At 39.8% G+C, this 20054-nt stretch overlaps 1 protein-coding gene across 4 annotated transcripts in view; it reads right to left on the bottom strand.

Annotated features, from left to right (window-relative positions):
- Positions 1-1610: 1610 nt before the first annotated feature.
- The window catches only part of PARP15 (poly(ADP-ribose) polymerase family member 15), a 30617-nt gene continuing 12173 nt past the window's right edge, over positions 1611-20054 (bottom strand). For 2 of the 4 annotated variants that reach the window (XM_036018184.1, XM_036018187.1), the window contains 8 exons: positions 19792-19941; positions 16833-16895; positions 15338-15505; positions 12587-12793; positions 12352-12501; positions 8701-8834; positions 3679-3853; positions 1611-3370 (listed from right to left, as the gene is read on the bottom strand). In XM_036018184.1, coding sequence (XP_035874077.1) covers positions 3081-3370; positions 3679-3853; positions 8701-8834; positions 12352-12501; positions 12587-12793; positions 15338-15505; positions 16833-16895; positions 19792-19941 — 1337 coding nt within the window. In that variant the 3' untranslated portion in view covers positions 1611-3080. The remainder of the gene's footprint in view (positions 3371-3678; positions 3854-8700; positions 8835-12351; positions 12502-12586; positions 12794-15337; positions 15506-16832; positions 16896-19791; positions 19942-20054) is intronic. The other 2 variants (XM_036018186.1, XM_036018185.1) reach the window with 2 other exon arrangements.

The following is a 20054-nucleotide window of genomic DNA, read 5'->3' as shown; positions in this document are numbered from 1 at the left end:
ACTATATAATGATCAATTGGTTTATATTTTGTTCTTTACGAAACCATTACAACTAACAACATGGGCATTTTACACTCAAGGCTCTGTGTCTTACTGCTGAAGTAGGAGCAGAGCAAAATAAATTGGGGAGTCAGTGAGTAACAGCACCAGATGAGGCAGACGACAGTAGTTTGTTTACATTACAAGAAAGAGTCTGACTTACCTAAGTAAAAGTTGTTCCATGCTCCAACCTGGCTCTTTAAAATTCTACAGTGGGATTGCGAGCCAAAGCCCAGGTAGTTAACAGGGCATTATTTAACATGGTTTTGTGCTCTGTGTTGTATGAAAGGAGAGAAAGTTAACATGGTTTTTGTGCTCTAGGACTATATTTCCCTCAAAAAATTCAGGAAGTAGTGTCTTATTGAAGGTAAATTATGGTCTTAGCATTTCATATTCCAATCATATGTTTATCGAGAAATGTAAGCACCCTATTTTGACATGATATATATGTAAAAACATACATGGAAACAATTAAAATGATGTATAAGATATTTAATGACATGGGGACAGTGATACAGATATATTGCAAAAGAAAAACTGGATTATTAAACTACAAGTAAAGATGATGACAAAACTTTATATATACATAAAAGGAAAATACATAGCAAATAACTTAATTATTAAGATTGTTTAAAGAAAAAAGTAATAACATGAGACAAATGTTTGTAATGTTAAATGGAAAAATATAGATACAGTATTATATAATTGGTAATTGAATCAAATGTGATTATTTTACTTTCCTGAAGGTGGATAAAGAAACTAGAATGGAGTACATACATAAGAACACTGGCAGTAGTCTCCTTGGAGTGTTGCAATTATGGGTGATGGAGTTTGGTGAGAATATTTTTTATTGTTTATTGTATTATGGTTGTCCCATTTTTCCCCTTTTCTCCCCTCGATTCTGCCTGACCCCATACCCACAGTCAACACCACACCATTTTCTATGTCCAAGGGTCATCATATCTGTTCTTTGACTAGTATCCCCACCTTGTTTCAATCAGCCCCCACCCCTCCCCTCTCTGCTTACAGCTGTCAGTTTGTTCCATGTTTCCATGGCTCTGGTTCTATTTTGCTCATTAGTTTATTTTTCATTAGATTCCTGTTATAAGTGAGATCATATGGTATTTTTCTTTCACTGGCTGGCTTATTTCACTTAGCATAATAGTCTCCAGTTCCATCTATGCTGTGGGAAAAGATAAGAATTCCTTTTTTCTTTCTGATGTGTAATATTCCAGTGTATACATACACCACAGCTTTTTAATCCATTCATCTACTGATGGGCATGTAGGCTGTTTCTAACACTTCGCTGTTGTAAATAGAGCTACTATGAACATTAAGATGCATAGGTTCTTTTGAATTGATATTTCAGGATTCTTAGGGCATATTCCCAGTAGTGGAATCACTGGGTCATAAGGCAGTTCCATTTTTAATTTTTTAAGGAAGTTCCATACTGTTTTCTGCAGTGGCTGCACCAGTCTGCATTCCCACCAATAGTGCACTAGGGTTCCCTTTTCTCCACATCCTCACCAGCACTTGTTCTTTATTGGCGAGAGTTTTTAAAATATGCGCTGTACTCTTTAAATGTGCATGTGCTTTACTTATGATAATGGAATCAATTCTTAAATGTCTGCAACTCCTGAAAAGTAGTGTTACAGGGTAAATAAGCTGCTAAACATTTTTAGAATTTGGCTAAAATTAGTATAAGGGTTAAATCTGAAGGGCCATCATCTCTAAAATAAATGACATGTGTTCTGGGTCAGTGTAGGTAGGCCAGTGATCAGCAGGTAATAGACATAGAAGAATACATTTCAACTCAGTGTAAGCAAGAGTTTTCTAATAATATGAGCTGTCCCAGAATGGAATGGGTCCTCTCAAGACCCTAAGTGCTGGACATGGTCAAGCAGAGGCTAGAAGGCTTTTTTCCCTAGGAGTGGGAGATAGTGAAGGAAGAAAGGTGAGGGGACAGTGGGACTAGATGATGTAGTGTACTTTTTACTGCTAACATGTTATCAATTTATCATTCGTTCATGCATTTATATGACTTCCAAGATGGTCCCCTATGATCCTTGACTACTGGTGTCCATGCCTTGTTTAATTCCCTCCCAAATTGAATGAGCTGATTCATGTAACCAACAGGATATTGTAGAAAAGATGGAGTATGACTTCAGAAGGTAAGCCATAAAAGACACTGTGGCTTCTGCCTTCTCTTTCCTAAATTGCTCACTGTGGAGTAAGCTAACTGCCATGTTATGAGGACACTAAAGCAGCTCTGCAGAGAGCTCCAAGTGGACCAGAACTGAGGACTCCTGCCAATGACCAACAAAACCTTGCCAGCTATCTGAGTGATTCACCCTGGAGGCAGTCCCTCCAGCCCCAGTGAGGCCGGCAGATGACTGCATCCCCTGCCAACATCTTCACTGCAACTTCACGATAAACCTCAAGCCAGAATGACTCAGCTAAGCCAGGCCCGAATTCCTTACCCACAAAGCCACTAAGTTTGGCAGTAACTTGCAATGTAGCATTAGATATCAATACAACACATTTTTTACCTGACTTGTTCCACAACAGAGTTGACGTAATATTCCTTGATTCAGTCATTCTACTGCTAATAAGTGTTTCTCAGAGAGACAAAATCCCTAGCTGTCACAGATGCATAATAGCAGCCCATTCATTTAATAGTATGCTTTAGCTCGACACAGTTTGATGTCTTAACATATTCCAATAAGAATGGTGACAACCTCTCTCTATAGTGATTCATCTTATTTCTTTTCTAATAGAAAAGAAGAAAGGTGCTCTCTGTTCTCCTATGGATTTGGTGTCTATAGTTGTAGCTATAATTGTGTTATTTACATTTCTCAGCTTCTACCCATCAATATGCTCAGAAAACAGGTATGCTACAAATTGTAATAAAGCATTTAAAAAGACTTTTTTCACCACTATAGCACCTAACATGGAAATGTTTAAATCTGTGTAAACAAGCCAAAGGCAAAAACAAAATCTCTATAAATTGTTCTTATAAATAGATGACTAAATCCTATGTTTTAATATCTGAAAGTTATGAGATATTCTGGATAAGCTTGATAATCGAAGAATACCACGAATACCTTTGGATATTGTATATCATCTGTGACAGAGTCAAACAGATCTGTGGAATTAAAAGTGTTCTTTGATGGTGGGCTAATTAATCCCTCATGTCCGAGTGTGTAGGCTCCTGTAAGGACTCGTGCAACATAAACATGCTTCCTCCCATTGCCGTCCGGTCTGGAGTAGTTATCATTAGCAGAATAACTGGCATCAACAGCAAAATAGGTTCCTTTTCCATACGCTATAGCTATAAAGAGAAAGGCAAAAGCTTTCCTAAGAACATAAAATTATCCCAGTATGTAGAACCATGCCCAAACCTGCCAAATAAAATTTTAATGCAGTTCTTGATCCCCAAAGCCACTCTTTATTATTTCTAAAATTCACTCCATCTGTCCTCAGAAGGTTGCCAGTCTCATTTTGGGTGAGTCAGAATAAGCTGAATCCTGACAATGACAACATGGCTGCCATCTACAGCTACGCTGCTTGGGTGTGAATAGTCAACATGAGAACTTCCATTCACCCCATTCTGATCAGTCAGATTATTCTCTTCCTTACCATTCTTCCCAGCATAACTGCGATTAAAGCCGTGCTGATTGATGTGTGGCACTGAGTCTGCATCTGTCCCATGGAAGAGGATTCTCTCATTACCCATATGGCCATTCTTCATGTCCATGTGCTTTTTCTTTACCTGGTAGCTCTGCCAGAGAAATACATTCTGTATCCTCTCAATCTGTAAATGACAAAGAGCAAAACATTTTGGAAATTACCTTAGAGCTCATTATAGAGTTTATTGTGGCCTTTAAGGAATATAGAGGAGGAGAAGAAAATGCAAATAGTAAATCAGAGTAGGTGATGACAAGAGAAAAATTCTGAGATGTTCTAAATTGAATTACAGTGGGCTGGAGAGTGAGAGAAAGACAACAGCTAACAAGATTCTCACATTCCTGAGTGTATGTTGGAACTGTTAGTTAACTTCCAGGTGGTTATTTCTGAGATTATCTGAAAGAGAGAGTAGCCAGGCATCATCAGACTCCAGGAGTCTCTGTTTCTCATTTACACATGAACTTTCCAGACTGTTGACCACCCCCAATCCGAAGAAGCAAACACTTCTTCCTTATGGACTCTGCACCTACCCCAGAACTAGCCCTGCTTCACCTTCTTTTTCTACAGCCAATGTAAACTCTTTCAAAACACTTACCTCTTCCTCCCCCTACTTGATGTGCAAACATGCTGGCCAACTCCAGGACAGGAGACATTTTGCCTTTTCCACCTGGCCCTGCTGCTGGAGGTTTAGACTTCATGCCCCAGGTCCTGGTCTTTTTATTTTGCTAGCCGTGGCCTAATAAATTCTTTCTTTTAAAAAAATTTTCAGCTGTAGAAGTTAAAAGTTTTATTTAACCGTAACTCTCTGCCTTCAGAAAAAGGATAAGCTATCTGTATATTGTAAGTGATTATTATTATCTATTTTACATAGAAGAGCTTATAATTTATATAAAAATGTTTACCTATATATATTCCCTGGAATTCCTGGAAATTTAATGACATTTAAATTCCTACTAAAACAATTATAATCATTTAATAATTATTTCCTTAACTCCTTCTGGTCTCCCAATCATAGTTCTTTCTGCATTTCTCCACTTATGGTCACAAATCACCTCATAACTACATAATTTAATGACTAGTTCCATAAACCTCAATAGCACTTCAAAACATAAATCATCCCCTCCTCGAAACTTTGTCCTTCTTTAGCTTTTTTCAGAAAATCATTCTTTAGAAAATGAATTTAACATACATTCACTAATCACCTATTAAACACCTAGTATGAATCAAGCACTGTGTTGGGTCTCTTCCCTCAAGACACTTTCAATTTAGTGGGGGAGAAAGACAAGAAAACAAATTACTACCCCTCATAGTGATAACGGATGGGTTAGGAGAACATACAGGGAGTAGGAAAGCATCAGAAAGAAATCCAAATAATCTACGTCTAGAAAGAGAGGAGATCTGAGCAAATAATGTTCTAGAAAAAAGGCAGAAGAGAGGCTGAAGAAGAAGGAAATAGATAGCTGAAGAGAGTAGTGAGGAGAAGTCAAGTGATAAAAGTAGGAGGGAAAGTTGTTTTGCTGAGAGTGATGGAGACCTCAAGGAAAGTGGTGAAGGTTTGGAGTAGGGAATGCATGAAGGAGGTAACTGGAGGAAGCCAGGAAGGATTCCAGCTACCTGGAGGGTCCAGCTGAGTTGGAGACCATGAATTAGTAATGATTTTATCTAGCAGTCACAGGAGAGAAGGTAGGTTATAGACTTAATCCAAGATTGGGGTTTTTCTAAATGGGTATGATAGGACAAGAACCAAGAATGTTGCAGATGTCTAGTAAACACAACTGAAACAAGGTTCCAGTACTCTCAACAGCTTTAAATATAATGATGAAACTCCTCCTTTAAATCTTATGCTTTACACAGAATCTCTTTTCTGATTCTCCTTTCTAGGGAATTTTATTCCATCCTTCAATAGGTATTGTATCCTACAACATGCTAAGTTCTGGGAATGTAGAAATGAGTAGGAGGTGATTCCTACTTTAAGAAGTACACTGTTGGGACTTCCAGCAAGATGGAGGAATAGGTGGACGCACCGTATTTCCTCCTACAACCAAGATTAGAAAACCAATAATTTACAACAATAATTTACTATCAGAATAACACCCAGATCCGGCACAGGATTTATCTGAATGGAAGTCGGGCAGCCAAGAAGTTGAAGTAGACGAATTCATCCGGACTGGTAGGAGAACACCAGCCGGGCGGGCGCAGGGCTGGCTCGCACGCGGAGGTCAAGGAAGGTTTGGCGCGAAATCGGCGCGCAAGAAGGCAGCGGTGATCCCTGAGTACGCAAGCTGCAGCTGGCAGACCCAGAGGGGCAGCGATTGTGGACCAGGGCAGAACTTGCAGCCCGGAAGCCCAGACAAGGATCTGAGTCCAGGGGAACGGAACTACCGCCATTGTTTTCTCCCGCCCCGCTCCCGCTCCTGCCCCCACATATAACGTCATAATCTAGCGACTGGGGCGCCCAGCCCCGGTGAACACCTAAGGCTCTGCCTCCCACCGTAACCAGAGCAACCAGACCGGGAAAAAAAAAAGGAGAGGCAGGGGGAAAAAAAAAATGTTTTCAACAGAGCAGATCAGTCCTCCGGGACTCATCCTTTTGAGCGACCAAGAATTAGCCAATCTATCAGATGCGCAGTTCAAAACACTGGTGATCAGAAAGCTCACAGAACTGGTTGATTTTGGACGAAATTTAGATGAAAGAATGCAGATTACCATAAAACAGATGCAGGAAGACATGCGGAGGAGAGCCAATAGTGAAAGGAAGGATTATGAGTCTCAAAACAATACAGTGGACCAGAAGGAAGATAGAATCAACCCAGCAGGAAAGCATGATGAAATAAGAATTCAAAAAATTGAGGAAAAGATTAAGAGCATCCAAGACACCTTTAAACGTTCCAATATCCGAATTATAGGGGTACCAGAATCGGAAGGGGAAAAGCAACAGATTGAGCACGTATTTGAACAAATAATAAAGGAGAACTTCCCCAATCTGGCAAAGGGAACAGTCTTCCAAGAAATCCAAGAAGCTCAGAGAGCCCCAAAGAAGTTGGACCCAAGAAGAAACACACCAAGGCACATCATAATTACATTAGCCAAGGTAAAAACGAAGGAGAGAACCCTAGAAGCAGCAAGAGGTAAGGGGACAGTCACCTACAAAGGAGTTCCCATTAGACTGTCAGCTGATTTCTCCAAAGAGACCTTACAGGCAAGAAGGCGCTGGAAAGAAATATTCCAAGTCATGGAAGACAAGGACCTACATCCCAGATTGCTCTATCCAGCACAGCTCTCATTTAGAATGGAAGGGCAGATAAAGTGCTTCTCAGATAAGGTCAAGTTAAAGGAGTTCATCATCACCAAGTCCTTATTTTATGAAATGCTAAAGGGACTTATCTAAGAAAAGAAGATAAAGGAAAGACATGTATAGTAAAAGGACAGCAAACTCACAAATATTAACAACCACACCTAAAGCAAAACCAAAGCAACTAAGTAAACAATTAGAACAGGAACAGAACCACAGAAATGGAGGGCACATGGAGGGTTAGCAGCAGGGGGGTGGGAGGAGGAGAGAGGGGGAAAAGGTATAGAGAATAAGTAGCATAGAATGTAAGTTGAAAATAGATAGGGGGAGGGCAAGAATAGTACGGGAAATGTAGAAGCTAAAGAACTCATAAGTATGACACATGGACATGAACTAAAGGGGGAAATGTGGGTGGGAGGGGGGTACAGGGTGGAGGGGAGAGAAGGGGGGAAATGGGACAACTGTAATAGCATAATCAATAAAAAATATATATATATTTATATATATATATATAAAAAAAAGAAAAAAAAAAGAAGTACACTGTTACCCTGGCCAGTGTGGCTCAGTTGGAGCATTGGCTCATAGACCAAAAGGTTCTGGGTTCAATTCCTGGTCAGGATGCTTATGAGAAGGCAACTAATCAAGTTTCTTTCTCACATTGATCTCTCTCTCCTACCCCACCCATCTGTCTCTCTCCTTTCCTCTCTATCTAAAAGCAATTTAAAAATGTCTTCTGGTGAAGATAAAAAAAAAAAAAGAGGAAGTCCACTGTCAAATCGGGGAGTCAGGCGTGTGAAAGGTTACCAAAGCATGATTTCAAAAGTGCTCTAATATAGTTAAGTACACAGATTTAAGGAAGCATCAGCTAGATTTTAAATTACTAGAATGCCACCCCCTGCTCTGATATCTATGGTATGATAAGGACTTTCTAACAAACTGCTATACTTTACTGGCTGATATTTTTATGCAGCATAGTGCATGGACAGTGTGAAATCTCTGAACATGCATTCCACTTCATCTGAATTGTGGAGCAACTTCTGGTTTGGGTGGAGTTGGCTGTCCTTATGGTTCTAGGATGGAGCCTAACTGGGTTAAACAAATTTTGTGATGAGATCCAATAGCCCAGGTCCAAGCCAATCAGCATATGGCACTCCCCCGACACAGACTGGTTGGAATAGCCCACTCAACACAAAGCCTGGGACTCTTATCTATTAATTCTGCAGAATGTGGAGGCAGGGAAGGCTGAGATTCTCTGATTGCCACTGGCAGCCATCCTATAATCACAAGACAGTCCTGCCTTCAAATGAAGCTGAGACTGTGAACAGCAAATCCAGAGAATCTGGATCTATGGCATTGTCAAGCCATTGGATTGAACTGCTCCAAACACCATCCTACTCCTGAACTTTCCATTAAGTTTCAATACATTTCTTCTTTTTCATCAGTTTCAGTGGGTTTATGAATTGTAAGTATCCAAACACATACATGTGACTTTGGGGAGTCTCCTTCATTATTGCAAATAAGATTTGATTTGAAATCATGAGATTTGAAGTCTATGGAAATGCAGTTAGTCTAATTAAAATAAATACAGTAAGGTATAAAAGAAGAAAGAGTGTTGTATAAAGATAGCTTTCACGTTAGTTCTTCAATATTTAAAAGAAGTAGTTTTTAAAATGTAATGTTACCTTCTCTATTGTGTAGGAAGGACAAGTCTGAGAGAACCTCTCCTTCACAGCGTCATATTCTGACTGTCCGGGCTGTAACTGGATCACACAAAACAGCTGCTGATTCGTGTCAGTCCAGGACTCAGGAATATCATCTGGGAAGTGAGCATTTAGTGAAAACATGACATCCATTACCAGCAATCTCTGAAAATCAAGGCTTTTTTTTTCTCTTTTTCCCATTCATCTAATCCTGGTCTTTGGGGGTGGGGAAGGAGCTTCCTTAAATCTGTGTACTTAACTAAGGATTTTACTATCCTGAACTTGAAACACAGATAAACTGAACAGTTCCAACACTAATGTGATATAGGTTAATTAATGGTTTAGCTAAAATATTTAGATAAACTTATATTTACTATAGCTTGAAATTATAATGTTTCCAAAAAGTTCTATGGAATTAATTTTATAAGAAACTGATATGCAAACATGAAAGCTAATTAATTGATGTTTTCACTTTTATCGGTTTTAGTGTGGTTCTTTATTATTTTTCTTTTATAACATGATTACCCTGCTAAAGATATTTAAAGCACCTTGTTCTGTATCCCATCTTCCATGCTAAGTAAACACTATATAAAGAAAGTAATGGAAGTGCTAACTCAATGTTTTCATATAAAGCAGTGATGGTCCAAGTTTTTTTCTTTCCAACGCCTTCCAGAAACTTCAAACACTGAGTCTGCACATCAGTTTCCTGAGATGGCATTACTAGTAGAAATATGGACAGATTGTATCAGTAGAGAGTGTAAAAAAAAACCAAAAGATTTCTCCTTACAAACAAGCCACAATTTGCCCATTTTCTGCGAAGGATACACCGGGCCTGGGAGAGGGATTCAGGGCACTCCCTTCGTGTTTAGCAAGTCCACTCAGGGAAAGGAATTCTAGTGACAAAGGGAAGCATCTAACTCTAATTTGGAAGGTCTTTTCAAATTCTACTTACAAAGAATTTTTCTGGAGAATTTCCCATGGTAGGGTGTGTAGTTTCTGCAAATCAAATTATTTTCTTTTCCCCACTGTCCACCGCTTCCAGATCTTTTAGCTTAATCACTTCTAGTCCTAGGTGGTCAAGTCCTCTTGGACTTGCTCTTTTTCTGAATGCAGTAGGCAAGACTGGAAAGTGAAGTGTTTGTTTCTTTGGGCCCTCTCTTCCTTTCATGACAAAAGGTTACAGAGCAGAAAACTACCAGCACTTGGAGTCAGAAGACCTGATAAGCCTCAACCTGTGACAGCTGTATGAGTCTTCACTTTCTCATCTGTAAACTGGAAATTGTAAGATCTTCTCTCTTCATCACTTCATGGGATTGTTACAAGTTTAAAATATAGTAAAAGGCATTAAAGCACTTTAAGAAATGACAAGTCCCTTATGAAAACGTGGTTATTATTCTTTAAAAAAATGATTAGGCTTGACCTTTTCTACATCCCAGAGGCCTGTGTACTTAAAAGGAGAGTGAAGGGTAAAGCCAAGGGTATTTTCTGAACAGAAACAACTTTTAAATCACACCCTTAAGCCTTACCAAACCCTGCTCTACCTGTGGACAAAAGGTGTCCCTGGATAAACAATTTAAGGATAATAAAGTTGTGTCCCAGGAGAGCCAAATGAATACTCAAGCATTTAATATTACATGGGCAGCTACCATCAAAGTAAGGAACAGAATTGTGTTCTATTGTGCAGCCCAGTGCTTCACAAAAGATAACATAATAGCCAATTTTCTTTAAAAGTTTACTTGGCACTTTCTTGATCCCTTTTCCTATAAATATTTTCTAAAAGATAAATGTCCCTCTCATTCCCATTCCTGGTGTTGAAGATAAATGCCCTCCTACACCTCTCCTTGCGTGCTCTGCCTCAGTCTCCTCTTCATGTGCAGAGGTGGGATTAGACACCGAGAATCCTGACTCTGCCTTTAGTCTTCTCTCTCTTCCCCCTTCGTACTCCCCACGGATAATCCAACCCACACTCAACTCCCACCTTCTTACCTGCCTCCCAAATATATATCTCTAGTGTCTGATATCCAGTGGGTGCTCAGTAAGTGCCCTCTGAACCAACAAATAGCTTTAACATACATTGGAAAAGTAGTTGTGTATCATCTGCTCAAATGAAACTCAAAGCTATCCTCTTTAAGTTTTCTTTCAAAAAAGTCCATATGATAAATTTGCACTAAAACTTAAGTTCATCTTTGCCAACAGAGCTCCTTTTTACCTAACATTTTATCTGTATTATCCCTGTCAGCTAACAACAAAGATTATGTGAGACAGCTTTGTTATCGTTTGTTTTTGCCTTGAGTACCATATGGTCACTTGCCTGCGTATTTTAGTCACTTTTTGTTTCCTTCTCCAAAGTTTCTGTTTTATTACATAAATTTCATAAGTCAACTTAAATTCTGGGTGAACAAGTTTAACTTTATTTTTTACTTTACTAACAATGACTTACAGCTCTTATATTTAAATAAACATTTTCCTCTACAAAGGCCGAGGTAAAAAATGTTCATTTATATATCCCCAGATACTATAGTAGATGTGTATTATTTTTATCTGTCTGGCATCCTCTTTCCTTTTTTCTAGTAAAAGCATCCTGAATTTCTTTTGGAGGACACTCCCATTGCTTCAGATTGTGATCCTCTCCAGTTCAAGTGCGGAGCATGTGTCTCTGGCTTGGCCAAATAATGTAAAAGATGACCTGAGCTGGTCCAATCAGAAGGAAGCTCAGGCCTTATACTGGTGCTTCCCAGGCATCACACTCCTGATAGGCTATATTGCTCCTGGGTACTCTCTGTTCTGTTGGAACTGAGCATACAAGGTTATGGACCTGAGCCTGCAAGCAACCATCTCTCACTGTATGACGCTTTATGATAAAGGCAGCACAGCTGAGAAGAGAATGAGAGATGAAGAAAGCCAGAATCCAGATGATATCATCTGAGCCCCTGGATCAAACTGCACATAAAGCTAAGTATGTCTGGACTTTATAGACATATGAGTCAATGAATTCTTTTTTTTATGCTTAAGGTAGTTTAAATTGGATTTTCTATTACTTGCTACTGGGAGAGCCTTAACAGATCCAACTATTATTTTTATTTATTGTGTGTGTGCACATGGAGCTCTTACGTGTACTGTGTGTTGCAGCACATTGAGGAGAAGAGTTGTCAGGAATTAAGTGTGAGGAGAAATGAAATTCCTGCTGGCAGACAACAATTTTCAGTTTAGGAAGGCAGCTCATGACGGGTAGGTCTCATTACCAGTAAAACCCATAGTGCTTTCCAGTAAGTGCTCGAAATGAGTAAAAATAGTGAAGAGGAAGCTGTACTTCAAGTTACTTTAACAGCAGTACATGAGCCATAACATGGGAGAAAGCTAGATGGGAGGAGTGGGTCAGTACAGACACTTTCACACCAGGAATCTGTCTGCTCACCATGTAACACAACCAGATGACCCTGGGCACTCTTTCCTTGCATCTGTTTCTGTTTTCTGACTAACTTGTCTAGTCAGAGATGGAGGGTCAATAAACCAGCATTGACTAGTTAGTTCATAGCTGTAACAGGCACCAAGTGTCAATACCAATCAATAAGGGGGAAAACATGGATCATTGGCTTGGGTTTTCAAACTCTATTACTCTTTCTGCTTTCTCACCATTGCTCTCCTCTTCCTGTTCATTAGTTACTCCTGCTTCCCAGGCATGATTTTGTCCCTCAGAAGAACAATCAGTGGACAGGAGATTTTCTTCCACAGTGCTTGTGCTTTGCCCATGTATTATAGGATGCTGTCTGTGAAGTCCTGAAACTGATAGAAACAGTGAGCATTCACATCTACACATTTTCTAAGTAATATCAGAGGTAACCACATGATTTTTAAAAGAATATCTTACATGCAGCCTTGGGGGATGTGGACTGAAAGGTGGGTGATGTGGTTATTTCTCTTTTCTTCATGTTGCCATAGAATACATTTAGCAGCTCAGTTAGAAAGACAACAACTTTAACTTTTTTTAATGATGGGGTAGAATGTTTCCGTGTAAAGTCTACAATAGCATCGATCATGTCATCGGCAACCCTGGTTGGGTTTTTCCCAGCATTTCCTGAAAAACAATTTTTTTAAGTGACAAAAAAAGTTTCAGCTGGTGTTGGTCATGTGACCAGACTTGGCAGATGCAGTTCTTGGTGCTGAGAAAGGAAAGCAGCACCTGAAAGCCAGGAACTGCCCTGGCACTCACAGCTGGATCTTGGAATTCTGCAGCTGAATACAAACAATTTCACAGAATGTCATCAAATGTAACTACTCTGCAACTGTGATGAATTAAGCCAAAACTAGACCACTGCATAATCATGTCTGACCACAGACAAAAATATGAACACTCCCCATAGCACATAATGGCTAAGCATCCCCAATCTTGACTAGTATGAGCAGTTGTGGCTTCATTACCAATCACCGCTTTAGCTACATTCTTTTCTTCTTCTAAATAAGATACCCAATCATAGAATTATATCTGCTTCCTGAAAATATCCAATCCAGAGCTAAGCCCAATTTACTTGTGACTACCATAAAATCACCTAACACTAGCACAAATCTCTTAGTAAGTCCTTTCTAACAACCTCTTGCTAAGATGCTGCAGAATCCCCACAGTGTGTGTTCCTACTGGTCTTTAGCTGAAGGGCATTGGAAGTTCAAGAAAGGAACAAGATCTGGATGCAGATCTGGGTTTTTGTCCTGGCTCTCCATTGATTAGCTGTGTGATCTTAGATAAGCCCTTTGATCTCTCTTATATTAGTTTCCTAGGTCTGCCAGAACAAAGGGCCATGGACTGGTGGCTTAAGTGACAGAAATTCATTTTCTTAAAATTTTGGAGGCTAAAAGTCTGAGATCAAGGTGTTGGAAAGATTAGTTTCTTTTGAGGCCTCTCTTCTACCAGATGGCGGTCTTCTCTGTATCTTCACCCAGCCTTCCCTCTACATCTGTCAGTGTCCTAATCTCCTCTCCTGACAAAGCACTAGTTATGTTGGAGTAGGGACGACTCTAAGAACCTCATTTTAACTTACTTGCTTCTTCAAAGGCTGTATCTCCAAATATAGACACATTCTGAAGTTCTAGAAGTTAACGCATCAACATAGGAATTTTGGGGGACACAGCTCAGCCCACAACACCTCTAAACTTCAGGTTACTCAGCTACAAAATTGGGGTGATTATAGAAAGTAATAGATAATAGAGATAAGAATAGGATAACTAAGAATATAATTAAGAGCATAATGGTAAAAATAAAACACAGTGTAAAAAGGAAAGTAATAGTTGCAATGTACAGGCCTGGCTACCTGGGTTTAAACCTTGTTATGCTGCTTACTAGCTGTTTGACCCCGTGCTTTAATGCCTCAAGCTCTTATCTACAAACTGGGGAAAGTAACAGTCAAGGCTGGGGCCAGATTTTTGTAGGGTTTGAAATTTATACATCTCAGAAAAATATTATAAAATTAAAAATATAAAATTATGATAAAAGGGAATGTTTAGAGTAAAAAAGAGAAATCACAATGAAGTATACATTTTTAAATGCTGAAAAGCATATTTCTAAGTCAACTTGTTTTAGCTGTATTCCAAAAGTGCTTGCAGCCACTCCAACGCCCAGTGCCAGGGAACTGAGAAGTCAAAGTAGGAAGTAACAATGGTTTAACCCACAGTAGTTAAACCATGTCATTTTTACTAAAAAAGTTTTACTAAATCACTCAACCATGCAAAGGCATTACTAAGGCCCTTCTATGGGCTTTTTAAAAAGCCTGTGCAATTGGTTATGAATGAATCAGGGAGTGGGTTATTAACATCATCTTCAACTAAGAGTAAATGATTGTATGATATGATGGAGATGATGAGGAAAGTGTTCCTAGAAACTGTGAACAGCATGAACCTGAGCTTGTTGGCTAACGAGAGTGGCTGCATCTTACTCATGATTTTATCCCCAGTGCCTTGCGCAGGGCTGGGTTACCACCTTTCAATCTAATGAATGTACAAATGAGGAGCCAGTTGGGAGACACTGCAGTAAACCAGATGGGAGAGGTCTTAAGGGTTTGCAAACTAAAAGAGGCTGAAACTGAACAACTCCCCGGATGAAGGTTTAATAGGACCTGCTGACTCTGGAGGTCTGGGACACAAAGAAACAAGGGGGGCAGGATAGCTAGGAGCGTCGGGGCACCACTGAAGGAGGAAACTAAAAACCAAGGCAACTCAAGGGATAATGATGTGTTTGGATTGTGATATAATTAGGTTTTTGGTGACAAAGAAATCTCCCAGAGGAGATCCTGGAAAAGGCTAGAAGTGCTGAGCTGGGCATCAGTGCAGAAATGGTAACTGTTATAATGAGAACAAATGAATCCCCCAAAGAGGAAAAAAAAATGAACAGTGAGAAAAGCATGAAGTTAAGGGCCAAACATGGAAAGATACTTAGGAACCTAAAATAAAGGAAAAGATGGATGAAAGAGGCACAGGCCCCATGGATGGCCCTGAGAGGGTCGGAAAGTTTGCCCACTCCCTGATTTACCTCACCACCACTTTCTGGACTCAGCACAGAGTTCATTAAAAGTGAGATTGTCTAAATGAATTTGGATTATTTAGAATCTTTACGTGATGAGGGGCTGCAAACCTGTTCCGATGGCAGGAAGGGAAACAGATTTGTACTTCCTCCGTTCACACTCTTCTAGAACACTGGAAACTGTTTTCCTGACATCATTTTCCCCAAGAACATGAATTATTCTCTTGCACATTAAGTGTCCACCTTGTGTAACTATAAAATCTCTGTGAGGCTGTGTTGCTGAAAGAAAAAGAGGAAGAAAAGAAAACACACCCAGCACATCACTTACGGGAAGCAACACTGATCACTGAGAAATGAAAATAGCTGACATCAGAAAAAACTGTGGAGATTCCTAACCAAGTCCAGCTCCCCTCGATCTAGCTGGTTTCACTCATTGTGACAGGCTCATTTTCTTCACAATCCAGATTCTACATTGTTGAAAATTTGGGAGCTCTTCCAAAGGCAGTGTATACAGTTAGCTACTCCCTGAATACCAAGCCAACTCTGGGCTGTATACTTATTTCCTTGTTCCTTGATCTTTCTACCTAAGGTCAGATATGCAACTGCAACCAATCACACACTGTTTCCACAGTTACAGTTCTAACTCTCCATAAAACTCACTCTTGCCCACAATCCCTCAGAAACAGTGCTTGCTCCACTGCTTGAGAGGCACTGTACTAGCCCATCCATGGCTTGTTTTCCCTTAAATAAAGGACTACAAACCCATCACTAGATTGCTTTAGTTTTGTCATTTGACACATTTTTTTCATTTGGCTGTCTCTGAGTTGTACCCTGTATAATGTACGGGTAAATGTAAGAAAAGTGTTTTCACTGAGTTCTGTGAGTTGTTCTAGTGAATAGTTGAACCTGAGAAGGGGTTATTGGAAACCTCTGAATTTATTGCCAGCCAGTCAGAAGTACAGGTGGCCCCTGGAGTTGAAAACTAGCGTTGAAGCGAGGGCAATCTTGTGGCACTAAGACCGTTAACTTGTGGGATCTGCCGCTAACTCCAGGTAGATAGTGTCAGAATTGGAGAATTTGTTGGTGTCAGAACACACCTCACACACACACACAGACTTCTGTATCGTTCATAACGAGAAGTCAGCTACATGGTGTGCTATATGATGCAGAACAAGAGTGGGGAAAGTAAAAGGTAATTCACACAGCACTTTACAACTTACAAAACTCATTTTCACATTCATTGTTCCTTCTCATCCTCACAACCACAGGTGGGGCAGCCATTACCATATTCCTCATCAGTAGAACTGTCTTATGGGTGAGAGAAGCAAAGTCCTTAGAGGTTTGATCATGTGCCTAGGATTCTTCAGTATGTGGTGGAGCCTCCAGGCATGGGTTCTTCTTAATTCTCAGGAAGAGACAGGTGGGATGGTGGGATAAAGGACCTCGCCCCCACTGCCACCATGGCATATACCACCAGTGTCTGCTCTCCCAGTAGACCGACCTTCTTCCAAAGCGCTCACCACTTACTTCCCTATGGACCCTCTCATAGTGTTCTCAGCCCTCTAACTTTCAATAGGTTGTAGGCAAAAGCAACATGTGACCATACCGAGTACAGCACATTCATCTTCCACAGCTGGTCCAGCACCTTCTAAAATTGCTTTTGACACCCCTACAGAAGACATTAATGATATAAAGCATCCATTAAATTTCGATAAGTAGTTATAGCTTTTGTACATTAGACTTTTGTTCAGCTCACCCTTTGCATAATCCAATGATGCCATCTCTCTCAAAACCCGTCTTCTCTATAGCAACCTTCATTTAATGGCAAATGAATAACCAGTCTGACCCACAGCGTGATGGCACAGCCCAATAGCTGAAAGCTTCCAGCATCTGCAGCTATATCATCTCTATGTGTACTGGGATATTTTTGCAGCTACGTGTTTTTTCATTCTATGCTTATTATTTTACATAATTCAATAAAAATATAAAAATAAAATTTCTGATACAAATGAGAAGCATGGCTCTCAAAACTACAATACAACTGAGCATTTTACTTAAGTTCTTTGATTTTGTTATTTAATTCTGTTTGGTTTGGTTCTTCACAATTAGACAGATAGTTGGCTGGTTTCAGTCCAGTGAATCTTCCCCTCAGGACTGCGGCTTCACCACTCTGGTTATGTCTAGTGACAGCTGGGCTGAGTGGTTGAAAACATGGACTTTGCATTTTGACACACTGGGATGGAGTTGACTCCACCACTTATTAGCTAGTATGTGACTACTCAGTCCCTCCTCTGTGACACAAAGACTGTCATAGTACTTTTCTTACAGAGTTGTTTGAACATTAAAAGAGATAATAGATAAAAATACTTAGCACAGAATCTAGCACACAGAAATATTGAATAAATGTTATTTTATCATCATGAACAGTGATTGATCTGTCTAAATATCATCTACCTATTGCCTATTTACCTATATCCCCTTGATTATGCATGTGCTAAGAACTGTTGCTTTACAAAAAAAAAAAACAACTCTTTTTTTTCAGTTTGTTTGTTTTGGTGGAGGTTTTCCTCAAATTTGTCACTCCATTCATATGTAAGAGTGAGTTTGGAAGCTCCATGTACAGGAGGCTTGCTGATGGATAGGCTTCAGCAAAAGGTGAGCAGGCAGTAAGTACTAGACTTCAGGGCCATCAGGTTCTTCCCAGAAGGATCTTCCTGTTTCTTGTCTGAAGGGCATAAGCCCATCTGCTGTTGGGGGAGCTGTGTAGGGAAAGGGGCTGTGCACTCACTGTTCAGTACAGAGACTTCGCTAAAACCCCGTTTTCAGTCTAGTTCCCCACCCTCTCATCTCACCTGTTCCCAGTGCTAAGTCCAAGAATCTCTCCGGTTCAGTTTCTCTAAAGAATACACTTCCCATCTCTGGCCAGGGAAGAGTAAGGGAAGTTACTGGTGTACAGGATTGGGGATAGCATCAAGAGGTCTATGTGCTACTTGTTGGGGACCACTCTGTGTGGTTTCAGAGACTGTATCCCCATGAAAGCAAGCCCTGAAAGGGGCTAATAAGTCTCCCTGGAAAACCAGGTAAAAATGCAGGTAGCAGACATGACTCAACTCTAACACCAACGGTTCCCATGGGAATCAAGCCTGAAATGCACATTTTATCCTTTGAAGCTTGCTCGGCCTAGCATAACCCTGTCAATATAAACTGAATGTTTAAGTTCAAGGCATAAGGAGTAAAATTTCTTTAAAACATGTCTTAAAGACCATCCGGCATCAGCATAACTAATAGACCCTGACCTATGACAAATCTCTGTGTTCCTTCAATTGTTATCTATAGATAATACCTGTTTTTGTATGACTTTAGCCTTTGAACAGCTCGGGGCATTCCCCACTGGAGGGAATCACCACCCTGTTTTCCACCGGAACAAGAAGATTATGTCCGGAATGACTTATTTCTCATCCGTGGTGACCAGAAGGAGCTCTGCTGGATGGAGTTCCTCCCACAGTCACTGATAAAGAATTTCACCCAGCTCTATTTTCATCTTTTTACTTGTCCCCTTTCCTGCTGCCTCCAGTTCCTGCATTTCTAGGGGTGCTGTTCTGTCCTGCGGATACAAAGTTTTTTCCACTAACTGGCTGCGTCCCTTCTTCTGAAAATATGTTGCTGTCTCTGTTCACTGTTGTTTTTCCTCCACCTCTTTTTTTTTGTGGGTTTATATCCTTTTAATTCCTTTGTTATTGCTTTAACGAAGTTGCAAGAGGAGGCAAAGACAAATACTTATGTTCAATTTATTACATTTTAAATATCTGAATGTTCTTTATATTTTTTTACATTGAATTGATATTCTACAGATTCCCTTCTACATAGTAAGTTCCAAAATATTTTACAATTTAGAAAATATTTAAATTTCTACTTCTATTTATGTTTTATCTTACCTTTTCATTTAAAAGTTAATGTTTTGTGATGTACAAAAGATAACAGCATATGAGTATATGTATACAAGTTATAGATGAATAGACATATGTGAGGAAGGCATGCTCAAAAGTGTTATATCAATGCGGGTGGTCAAATATTTTAAGGAAAATCAAGGAAAAGAGGTTGAATATCATTTTGGATCAGTAAAATATAGAGAAGAGTTACAGGATGTGAGAAGTGAATACCAACTGAATTACATTGAAAGGGAAATAAAAATAGAAGAACTTAAAGCTAATTAAATTTTAAGTGTGGAATTTTGATAGTTCAGAGCTAACAAGGGGATGAGAGCTGACACTGACTAAGTACAATGCATTCATTACATCCCAACTTTATACCACTTATACCCGATCTAATGCTTCTTTGGGAAATAGGCATTTGACAGGCAGAGAGACTCGGGCTCAGAGAGGTTAAGTGATTTGTCCAAGGCCACAAAATGGGAAGTGACAAAGCTGGGATTCAAACCCAGTTCTTTCTGATTCCAGGGCCTAAATATTTACTATACACCTCTCTGTCTACTCAGGGCAATGTTAGCCACAACTGCCCTTCCAGATATTAGTCATACAGTCAAGTACATTACTTAAATGAAGTACCTGATTTCAGATTAAAAGTCCTTGTTGTTGAGTTTACAATAACATCTGTGCTTTCTTTTGTGATATCTCCAACAGCAACCTGGAGAGTAATCACACCAATTCTCATTTTATACCTTGTGGACTTAGGGTTAGTGACAGTCCCGAAGATACCTGCAAAGGGAGAGGATGGATGAAAGAATAGCTGGCTCCTGCAGGAGGAAAAAACATGATGGGGCCCTTTTCTCTTCCTAGTCCTGCGCTTCCTTTCCCCTCAACACAAATCC

This window comes from Phyllostomus discolor, chromosome 2, assembly GCF_004126475.2.
Source record: "Phyllostomus discolor isolate MPI-MPIP mPhyDis1 chromosome 2, mPhyDis1.pri.v3, whole genome shotgun sequence".
Taxonomy (NCBI): domain Eukaryota; kingdom Metazoa; phylum Chordata; class Mammalia; order Chiroptera; family Phyllostomidae; genus Phyllostomus; species Phyllostomus discolor.
The sequence above is the reverse complement of the archived record's forward strand: the minus strand, read 5'-3'. Positions and strand labels throughout refer to the sequence as shown.